At 44.4% G+C, this 11,165-nt stretch overlaps 1 protein-coding gene across 7 annotated transcripts in view; it reads left to right on the forward strand.

Moving 5' to 3' along the window:
• pi4kaa (phosphatidylinositol 4-kinase, catalytic, alpha a) overlaps positions 1 to 10,997 on the forward strand; it is a 30,294-nt gene extending 19,297 nt beyond the window's left edge. For 5 of the 7 annotated variants that reach the window (XM_061697741.1, XM_061697745.1, XM_061697743.1 and 2 more), the window contains 15 exons: positions 261 to 348; positions 643 to 810; positions 910 to 963; positions 2,309 to 2,429; positions 2,514 to 2,643; positions 3,832 to 3,902; positions 3,997 to 4,069; positions 4,904 to 5,084; positions 5,201 to 5,305; positions 5,684 to 5,809; positions 5,980 to 6,100; positions 6,526 to 6,685; positions 6,761 to 6,850; positions 7,076 to 7,159; positions 8,309 to 10,997. In XM_061697741.1, coding sequence (XP_061553725.1) covers positions 261 to 348; positions 643 to 810; positions 910 to 963; positions 2,309 to 2,429; positions 2,514 to 2,643; positions 3,832 to 3,902; positions 3,997 to 4,069; positions 4,904 to 5,084; positions 5,201 to 5,305; positions 5,684 to 5,809; positions 5,980 to 6,100; positions 6,526 to 6,685; positions 6,761 to 6,850; positions 7,076 to 7,159; positions 8,309 to 8,360 — 1,624 coding nt within the window. In that variant the 3' untranslated portion in view covers positions 8,361 to 10,997. Of the gene's footprint in view, positions 1 to 260; positions 349 to 642; positions 811 to 909; positions 964 to 2,308; positions 2,430 to 2,513; positions 2,644 to 3,831; positions 3,903 to 3,996; positions 4,070 to 4,903; positions 5,085 to 5,200; positions 5,488 to 5,683; positions 5,810 to 5,979; positions 6,101 to 6,525; positions 6,686 to 6,760; positions 6,851 to 7,075; positions 7,160 to 8,308 lie in introns of those variants that run through there. The other 2 variants (XM_061697744.1, XM_061697747.1) reach the window with 2 other exon arrangements.
• Positions 10,998 to 11,165: the final 168 nt, after the last annotated feature.

Below are 11,165 nucleotides of genomic sequence, written 5' to 3' on the forward strand. Positions count from 1 at the left end.
GGAGTGGCCAAACTATCGTTAAAATGTACAATATGTAATATAGTACATTTCATTTCTTAAATTGTATTTCTAACTAACTTCACCATAATTAATTTAACAATTAATCAAATGAGTTGCAAAATGTATATGTAAACTAGTTTTATTTCTTATCACAACAAATCAACTAACCAATTATCCAGTTAGATTCAAGCATAAATACACTTTCAGGGAGGAAAAAAAAAAAAGGCAAAATAACTCGACAGCGCCGCTTTTCTCGCCAGGTTCAAGAACGACGCCATCACGGGCGAGGTGACCCGGCTGGTGCGTTTGGATCCCGGTGCCGTTAGCGACGTTCCAGAAGCCGTCAAGGTGCGACCACGTCTGCCACTTGAGCCAAAAGCCTTAGCGGTTGGGAATTTCCCCACTTATTTCCTACTCTCGAACGACTGCGTAGTTCACGAAAACATCCACTGTATAAAAGCTCCGTCGCAGGCCAAGTTAGTCCACTGAAAATCCCTTTGTAGCGTGGAGCAGCGACTGCGTTCCGAATCATTCGCTCATTCCCGACTCCCTCATCACTACAAAGGGATTTTAAAAGTACTCTTTTTGTTGTTGTTTGTGTGTTTTTCAAATGTGTGCGCCCATGCGTGTTGGTTTTGATAGTTCCTGGTGACGTGGCACACCATCGACGCCGACTCTCCGGAGCTGAGCCACATCCTGTGCTGGGCCTCCGCCGACCCGCCAACGGGCCTGTCCTACTTCAGCAGCATGTACCCGCCGCACCCGCTCACCGCGCAGTACGGCGTCAAGGTGCTGCGCTCCTTTCCTCCGGTGAGTTGCGTGCTTCCGTTTCCTTCCCGTAAACGCCAACGAATGCTTCGTCATCGGCGGGCTCATCAGTGGGAGGGTTGTCTTTCTTCCCCCCTACAGGACGCCATCTTGTTCTACATCCCGCAGATTGTACAAGCGCTGCGCTACGATAAGGTATTTATGTATGCATGTATGTTCAGGTACGGTTGAATTAGTGGGTGGTAAAAACAATTTCAAATAGAGAGTACCGTATTTTTGAGACCATAAGGCGCACGGTATTAAAAGGCGCAGTCTCAGTTACGGGGTCTATTTCTGTATTTAACACATACATAAGGTGCGCCGTATTATTGGGCGCAGGCATGGTAAAACATAGGCTAGCTTAAAACATACGGTAGCATGCATGCCAGCGTATGTTTTTAAAAAGGCAGCGGGAGCGAAACGGAATTCGTTTGTACTTTATTGAAGTATTTAACAATGTACTCGCGTTATTTTTGGATCAATCCTCATCTCATCCACGAAGCCATCAAAGTCCTCATCTTCTGTCGCCAAAAAGAACAGCCGGGCAAGTTCGCCATCAAACACGCCGGGTTCCCTCTCGTCATTGTCGGAGTCAGTCTCGTTGCCCGGGAGCTGTTCAGCAATGGAGCCGGCTTTCGCGAAAGTCCAAGCAGATACCTTAGCCCAGGCATCCACTCGCGAACCGTGGATTCGTTGATCTCCAATTCTCTCGCAGCTGCTCCATTCCCATGTTCCTCCGCGTAACTGATAGCTTGCAGTTTCAACTGTGCGTCGTAATGCGTTTCTCTTCGTAGGTGCCATTTTCGGGGGTCCTTCGCCAATATATACCAACTGGGGGCGTGCCTTTAGCGTCCTCTTTCGCGCGGACCCTTCCCCCTTTAACGTCCGCATGCTGTCCTCAGTCACGTCCGCCTTTCCTCTATATAAGCAGCGTGTCACCGGGAAAGGCTCCCACTCAGTCAAGCGAGCGCTCATCAAAGTCACACAATAACATTCACAGATTTTGGAACTCGGTGCACACATAAGGTGCGCCGCATTATCAGGCGCCCCGCCCCTTTTTGGAGAACATCTAAGACTTATGGTCGTGAAAATACGGCGCTAATAAATATAAAGACCTTACCTTAAATAACGGCAACTTGTTTCCCCTCAGAAAAGTAGATACTGTATAATCCATCCATCCGTTTTCTACCGCTTATCTGAGGTCGGGTCGCGGGGGCAGTAGCTTTAGCAGGGACCCCAGACTTCCCTCTCCCCAGCCACTTCATCCAGCTCTTCCCGGGGGATCCCGAGGCGTTCCCAGTCCAGCCGAAAGACGTAGTCTCTCCGGCGTGTCCCGGGTCGTCCCCGGGGTCTCCTCCTATAATTGCTTTGGCTTGAGCACACAAACTGTGAGGTTTTCAGCGAATAACAGATGCTAGCTTCCCCCAAAAATCTACGAATGCCGAACCTCAAATATGCATGGTTTCACCGTACAACGTAACGAGCATTGACGGGTGTCCAGATGGGTTACGTGAGGGAGTACATCCTGTGGGCCGCGCAGAAGTCCCAGCTGCTGGCCCACCAGTTCATCTGGAACATGAAGACCAACATCTTCATGGATGAGGAGGCGCACCAGAAGGACCGTAAGTTTAACTCAATAAATCAATAAACATGACCCTATTATTGTTTATTTACCTGAGCGTCCTATTGGCTGGTGGCTGTGTCAGCTGACATCGGGGATCTGCTGGAGCAAATGGTGGAGGAGATCACAGGATCGCTGTCGGGTCCGGCCAAAGACTTCTACCAGCGAGAGTTTGACTTCTTCAACAAGATCACCAACGTGTCGGCCATCATCAAGTAAGGAAACAACCGAAATTTCATATCACTGTTATCGTGACGGCGGCAGGGTGGACGACTGCTTAGAACATCTGCCTCACAGTTCTGAGGACGGGGGTTCGGTCCCCGGCCCCGCCTGTGTGGAGTTTGCAGGTTCTCCCCGTGCCTGCGTGGCTTTTCTCCGGGCACTCCGGTTTCCTCCCGCATCCCAAAAACATGCATGCTAGGTTCATTGAAGTCTCTAAATTGCCCCTAGGTGTGAATGTGAGTGCGAATGGTTGTTTGTTTGTGCGTGCCCTGCGATTGGCCGGCAACCAGTTCAGGGTGTGCCCCGCCTCCTGCCCGATGATAGCCGGGATGGGCTCCGGCACGCCCGCGACCCACGTGAGGAGAAGCGGCTCAGAAAATGGATGGGTGGATGGATGTCATAGTGACCTAAATTTTCAGTATTGTCATGATATTACGCATGCATAATATTTTTGAAAAATCAACCTACACCACTCCCAAAATGGTGTAAAAAATAAAATGAGAATTTAAAAAAAAAATGTTGAATCCATCAAAAAAAAACAAAAAAAAAAAGATAATTTTTGGACCATCCATCCATTTTCCACACCGCTTATCCCGGTTAGGGCCACGGGGCGCCGGAGCCTATCCCAGCTGACTTGGGGCGAAAGGCGGACTACACCCAGAACCGGTCGCCAGTCAGTCGCAGGGCACATGTAGACACGGACAACCATTCGCACTCTCATTCACACGGTCACTGAGTGGGAACTGAACCCACGCTGCCCGCGCCAAAGTCAGGCGTTGTGGAGAACGACACCATCAGTGACCTCATTTTTGGACCATTTTTTAAATAACATAAATAGTACTCTAAAGTATTGTACTATATAAAAACATCTAGTAATAACAATCACATAAAGTGTGAGGAATTAAACAGTGTTTTCATCATGATTTCATGCTTCAATTCAATACCTAAGACGACAGTGACAGTATCGAATAATAGCGGGACTTTATCGAAACATGACAGTGTTCCTTCCCCCACTCTTGGCTGGGGACAATAGCGAAAATCTACGAGTACTTGAAAATGTTTAGAAGTGCCTACAGATGCCATAAGATTAATTTGAACAAAGAGCAATGATAAGAATAATATTTCAAGCAATTTTCACATGACAGTATTTACAAGGGGCGAATCTTTGGGTGACGTTTCAGGCCAATTCCCAAAGGGGAGGAGAGGAAACGGGGCTGTCTGAAGGCTCTGTCCGATATCAAAGTTCAGCCAGGTGACGTCAGGATCATTGCTGCTTTTTTTCTTTTTTAATATATAAACAACATTAGGGTGAAAAATGTCCCTCTCCCCACCTATGTACATGCTAGGCTGTTACCTGCCCAGTAACCCCGAGGCCATCGTTCTGGACATTGACTACAAGTCTGGAACCCCCATGCAGAGGTAAGAACATTCCCCAAAGTCATAGTTCGCAATCAGTTGTGCCCCAACCGCACGGAAAAATGACACGTTTGGACAGTCATCGGTTGCTAGACAGAATTCATCCCAAAGTCCAATTCATGAAAAGTCAACTGGAATGAAAATGATGATGAATCATAATATCATCATCACATCCGGCATCATGAGGGGCTTTGATGTCGACTCAAATTGAATTCACCCTTTTCTACCCCAATTTGACAAAACGTCAGGAATGAATCAAGTGTGACATTCAAGCACTAAAACTCATTTTTATACTCAGGAAGGGAAGGAAAGTAAATAACGTCTTACTCAGCTTACTCTTTGGCACCATCTCGGTGTGAAGGAACCGTTGATGTGAGTTGAGGAATGTACATCGAACTACCGTATCTCCGAAGTGAGTTCAGGTTTTTCATTTAGACATAAAAATGGTTTGGCCCCATCATGAACTACATTGAAGTGAGTTGAGGAGGTCCATTTAAACAGAAGTGGTTCTTTGGCACCATATTGCGAAATATTGGTGCCAAGGAACAATGTTGAAGTAAGTTGAGGAGCTTCATATAGACAAAAGTAGTACTTTGGCCGCATCACGTGACATCTTAATGCCAAGGAACTGTTTAAGTAAATTTTTTTTTTTTTTTTTTATCATTTAGATACAAGTAGTTCTAGCTATGTTAGAAGTGAGTTGAGGAACTTCATTTTGACAAAAGTGTTTCATTGCCCCCATCTTAGGAACTATAATAAAGTGAGTTTAGGAACTTCATTTTGCTGAAAGTAGCGCTTTGCTGCCATCTGTCTCCGATATGTCTGTGCTCACCACAGCGCTGCCAAGGCTCCCTACCTGGCCAAGTTCAAGGTGAAGCGCTGCGGCGTGAGCGAGCTGGAGCGCGAGGGCCTCCGCTGCCCGTCCGACTCGCTGGACGACGACGAGGACAACCCGGACGGCGTGCGGCGGGTCTGCTGGCAGGCGGCCATCTTCAAAGTGGGCGACGACTGTCGGCAGGTAAGCCTCGCTTTGCCCAAACGTCGAAGGCTCCTGTATGGCTAGGTTATTCAAGTGGAAGATTTTTTTTCATCTAAGAATCCAATTTTCAGTTTGACAGTGTTGTCTGTGCGCAGGATATGCTAGCGCTGCAGATCATCGGGCTCTTCAAGAACATCTTCCAGCTGGTGGGCCTGGACCTTTTCGTCTTCCCCTACCGGGTGGTGGCCACTGCTCCCGGGGTGAGACTCCCTGACAGTCCTGGCCTCCGGTCCTCTGTGCTTTTTGGAGAACTGGAACGGATTAAGAGTATTTCCAATCACTTAAATGGGGAAAGAGAGTCTGAGAGAGATCTCTGTGCATGTACACTTCCGATGTATTGGTCTTCAAAGTCAAATCATCTCCAAGCTATTTATTTTTAAAGGTAAATGATGTACAATTATATTCTTTTGTCTTTTGGGAACATAGTTTGTGGTACGTTTATGGTTTAAATGATGAATATTGCAATTGTAAGCATTTCTGGGCGGGGGGGGTTAAATGTGGGTTTTCACAATCGGCGGCAAGTCTTGGTCACCGAGCCGGCCGGGGGTCCGTCGGACTGACCGACTGATCTTCCTCAGTGCGGCGTGATCGAGTGCATCCCGGACTGCAAGTCCCGCGACCAGCTCGGCAGGCAGACGGACTTCGGCATGTACGACTACTTCCGGAACCAGTACGGCGACGAGTCCACGCTGGCCTTCCAGAAGGTTCCCCGCTGGAAATTCTTTCGTCCCTTCAATTTCGCCTTTTGTTCCTTCACGTCCTATTTTCAAGGCGACGTGTTATTGGAGCTTTTATGAAAACACCTGGGAAGTGTTTTAGATTGTGGAAAATAAGCATCATTTGTCTCTCTTTGAATGGTTTGGACGCTCCTCAGGCTCGCTACAACTTCATCCGCAGCATGGCGGCATACAGCCTGCTGCTCTTCCTGCTGCAGATTAAAGACAGACACAACGGCAACATCATGCTGGACAGCAAAGGACACCTCATCCACATCGGTAAAAAAGAAAAAGGAGAACTGCAGAACCTTGAAATGGGCTGTCTGTAAACCGGATTTGTTCAGGCTTTATTGCGTGTTAAGCCTGTCTTGTGGGCCTATTTCAAGCTTTGGCTTCAACGCGATAGGAAGACTTACAACGGTCCAATTTTGAACACCTCTTGCTAAAATGCTAGCGGCTGGCATAAATTGTATCGAGAGAGCAACCCGAGTAAAGAACGTGCTAAGGCACATTGATAAGGAATCGATATTTTCCCCCGCGTTAGCGTACTGTTTGTATCCAACGAGAAGTGATACGATGATCGTTGACCGCCGACACAATGCAGCCAGCGCGTACACCATTGTGAACCCACGTTACATAAATGATTTGTACTCCGCAGTCCGTGTACAATGACCCGGTGTCATTTATCGGTCTCCTCCCTGCAGACTTCGGCTTCATGTTCGAGAGCTCGCCGGGCGGCAACCTGGGCTGGGAGCCCGACATCAAGCTGACGGACGAGATGGTGATGATCATGGGCGGCAAGATGGAGGCCACGCCCTTCAAGTGGTTCATGGAGATGTGCGTGCGAGGCTACCTGGCCGTGCGGTAGGAAAGCGCTCCCTCCACGGTTGGCGGCGGAATGCTCGCGTTTTTGTTTCAAATGTGGCCGTGTCCTTGCAGTCCCTACATGGACGCGGTGGTGTCTCTGGTTACGCTCATGCTGGACACGGGACTGCCGTGCTTCAGAGGACAAACCATCAAACTCCTCAAGTGAGTTGTGGAAGAAACAAATGACTGCTGAGCTTAAAATAAGCACGGATTTTCTTTTACAAATACTAGCCAGAGGCAGTGGAAAAGTTGCTAAGTTGTCGACCTTGTGCTTCTCTGTTCCTAGCCATGTTGTTAGTGTAAGGAATGCACATAAGCAGGGATGCGATTTGAACGACAGAAGCCGCGAAAAATAGAAAATACTGTTTTTCTCTCTCTGCCAATCAGAGGCAGGTTTAATCCTCAGATGAGCGAGAAAGAGGCGGCGGCGTTCATCATAAAGGTCATCCAAAGTTGCTTCCTCAGTAGCAGGTAAGCTAACGTAGCCTAGCCGAACGCTTCCTGGACGTTCCTCTACAACGCGCCTCACATATCTCCGCTGTTAGCTGTCTTATTTTTTTCTAACATTGATGTATTCAAATGATTTATTTATTCTTTTTTTTTTTTTACGATTCAGGATTTTGAATATTTATTGTCACAATGTACAATGAATTTTATTCATCTATCTCGGTTAACAATAATTGATTCATTGTTAATAGGTGAAATATATGAGTATAATATACAAACAAATATATAATCATTTTATCTATTTCATTCAATAATTTCTTATTTAGTTATTATTAAACTTATTCTAAATAATACAATTAAAAATGAGTGATTTATTTCCTTATTAAAAGAATGTTTTATATTCACATTTGTAATTCGTTTTTAACTATAATCTACAAATTCATGTTTAATATTTGTTGCATTAATTTAGATTTTTTCCCCCCCTAAAATTGATTGATTAAAATGTACAGTATTTATTTTTCGTCATGTATTTATTTACCTTCTAAAAAATGGTTAATAGTAATTATTATTAATTATGATATTGTTCATAAAATGACAACTTTGGTCAAATAAACATTCAAATGTGTATATTGAAGTTTTGTTATTCCTTTTATTAAATGCTTTAATTTCATTCATCATGAATGATACAGTTTAAAAATGAGAAGGAAATATTTTATTCTTAAAAGAAACTATTTTACATGCACATTTTTAGCAACTTTGTAGCTCAACTATGAATTAAGTCATAGTAATACTTGCTGCATTACTTTTGCCTTTTTTCTTAAAATTGGTTCATTACATTCTATTTATTCCATTTTTATGATTTTTTTTCAATTCATGAGACTGATTCAATAATCGGCGAATTGATTAAGTTAATGAATTGAAATAAACTATAACCATTTAAATATTTGTAAATGGTGTTTGATAATAATGGGCGAAACTAATTCTAAAACATGAAATTACAAAAGGGAAAAAATGATTTCATCATTAGAAGAGCCTAATTTATGCATTATATATGTAGATTTAAAAAAAAAATTAAATTTGCATTTATTGATTTACTCATCTGTGAATGTTTCTTTAAAAAAAAAAGTCCTCTCCTGTGCAAACCCGTTTTCCCTTGGCTTGGCTTGGCTGCAGGAGCAAGACGTACGACATGCTGCAATATTACCAGAACCAAATTCCCTACTGACCTCGCCGCGGCCCCGACAAGACGGCGGCGCAATAACTCCAAGCACGATGGGAATATTTTAGCCCTTTCCCAAGAGAGCTGTTTGAAATCACCCTTTAAGTGTTTATCGTCATCATCGTCCTCACTCGAGTGCACTTTATTTCTCGCAGTATTCAGATATTAGCATCAAACAATCTGCAGTGTTTTTACGTGTGTATATCATGTTTGTATTATTTATCAGGCCACAAGAACAAATCATCAGTGACGTGTTACATTCCGCAGCGGCACTTTGGGAGATAAAATCGGAGTATCGGCGGTTGTTTTTTTTTTATGCCGCGTCTAGCCCAGTGTTTCCCAAACTTTATCGAACCAAGGCAAGTTTAAATTTGAAAATCGACATTTCTATTAGCCCTCTTGGAATGGCTTTAACTATTATGAATCAATAATAATATTGAAAAACTGCAAGTAATTGACACCTCCCCTAAAAATTGTAATCATTGAATATTTTAAAGCGTAAATGTGCCACAAAACATCCATCCATCCATCCATCCATCCATCTACTTCACCGCTTATCTCCCTTGAATCCCGGTCCTCAGAACTGTGAAGCAGATGTGCCAACCAGTTGGTCACCGTGCCGCCTATCCCAAAATACTTTAACATAATTTCAAACTTATTTTACAAAATTACCCTTAAAAAAAAATGTATATAAGTATGCAGGGAGCCACTGCATTGTACATCCTCGACACCAATTACTACTTTCCTATTATCCAAGGCTTTGGAGCCACCTTGTGGCAACTTAACTCATCTACGCACGTACCAAAATACGCCCAAAAGCCGTGAATTGAACAAATCTTCAGCGCATAACAGAGGATAAGTTTGACAAATAAAAATGTGAAAACGTGAATTCTCAAATACTTGACTCCCTCTAGTGGCACGTGAAAGAATGACTGAATTAAAAGTTTAAACTGTGCATCATGTTACAGTATCTTCAACTTTGTTTTAATCCGGTACAGTACAGAAACATCTCAATGGATTAGAATATAGTAGAAAAATCCATTTATTTCAGTCCTCAAGGATGATATCGATTCATCCAACACTTAAAATTCCTGCCTAATTTCTGCATTAAAAGTCATTTGTTTCAGCAAGACAACGCCAAACCACATTCTGCACGTGTTACAGCAACTTGACTTGGTAGTAAAAGAGTGCGGGTACTAGACTGGCCTGGCCTGGCCTGCCTGCAGTCCAGACCGGTCTCCCGTTGAAAATGCGTGGCGCATTATGAAACGTAAAATACGGCAACGGAGACCCCGGCCGGACTGTTGAACGGCTGAAGCTGTACATCGAGCGAGACTGGGAAAGAATTCCACCTCCAAAGCGTCAACAATTAGTGTCCTCCGTTGCCAAACGTTTCTTGAATGTTGTGAAAAGAAAAGGTGATGTAACACCGTGGTCAACACGAGCCTGTCCCAGCTTTTTGGGAACGTGTTGCAGCCGTCAAATTCCAAGTTCATGATTATTTGCTAAAAACAATCAAGTTAATCAGTTTGAACATGAAATATCTGGTCTTTGTAGTGTATTCAATTCAATATAGGTTGACCTCATTAGAATTGGGGTTGTATTTCAATTTTAAGTCCAATGCATTTGCATATAATCCAATCCAAGTATTTTTGGAAGTAGTATTTGATGTAAAACAACTGTACATTACTTGACTTCAGTAAATAATAAAACATTATTTTTCTTAAATAAATAAAAAATAAAACACTCATGAGGGAGGCACAGTGAAAGACTGCTTAGAGCGTCTGCCTCACAGTTCTGAGGACCGGGGTTCAAATCCCGGCCCCGCCAGTGTGGAGTTTGCATGTTCTCCCCGTGCCTGCGTGGCTTTTCTCCAGGTACTCCGGTTTCCTCCCACATCCCAAAAACATGCATGCTAGGTTCATTGAAGACTAATTTGCCCGCAAGTGTGAATGGTTGTTTGTTTCTGTGTGCCCTGCGATTGGCTGGCGACCGGTTCAGGGTGTACCCCGCCTTTCGCCCGGAGATAGCTGGGATAGGCTCCAGGGATAGGCCCGCGACCCGCGTGAGGTTCAAGCGGTACGGAAAATGGATGGAAGGTTGGCTGGATTAACCACTTTCTTGCGAATGTAGCGTCACTGCTAGCACAGTCAACTGTGTGTGCGTGTTGAACCTGTTTGAAAACATTCCTGGTGCGTGTGTCATGTGATAACTTCTCAAAATAAAAAGTAAAAAACAACAACAAAAAAGCCATGTCTTCCTTGACACGAGTGACCCTCGGTATGCAAAACAAATGAACAAATCCATGTGCTGTTTTGAGGTTCATGTGAATGGCGGCTAACCCTGTTAGCAAAAGGGGGAAAATCTCCTTCACAAACACGATTGGCTGGCAACCAGTCCAGGACCACCAGAGAAAATCGTCTGTCACGTCTCGAGGAGGCCAATGTTCACATGCGAGCAAGATCCTAAAGCTAAGCTCTTATAAATTGTACCTTTTAACACATCTTTCGTGACCACGTGTGCGTTTGTCGCCGTGTGCGTCCGTATGGTTCACCTTGGAAATGTTTTCAATGTTTGTTGGCTCATTCCACTACTGTGAGCTGCCACAAACACCTGTGGCTGATTTGAAAATAAAAACCTCATTGAAATCTTTCTAGAAGCTTCTTTCACTCTACTACGACGCCCACAGAGGAGATCACCTACCTACTATTTCTGAAATTGTGTCCGAGGGAGCCTGTTTCCTCTTCGGCCCCGCTGTGATGTCACAATGTGGCTAATTTACATAACCGCGCCCCCACACAGTGTCTCTCT

The sequence above is a fragment of the Phycodurus eques genome, chromosome 15 (genome assembly GCF_024500275.1).
Source record: "Phycodurus eques isolate BA_2022a chromosome 15, UOR_Pequ_1.1, whole genome shotgun sequence".
NCBI lineage: Eukaryota > Metazoa > Chordata > Actinopteri > Syngnathiformes > Syngnathidae > Phycodurus > Phycodurus eques.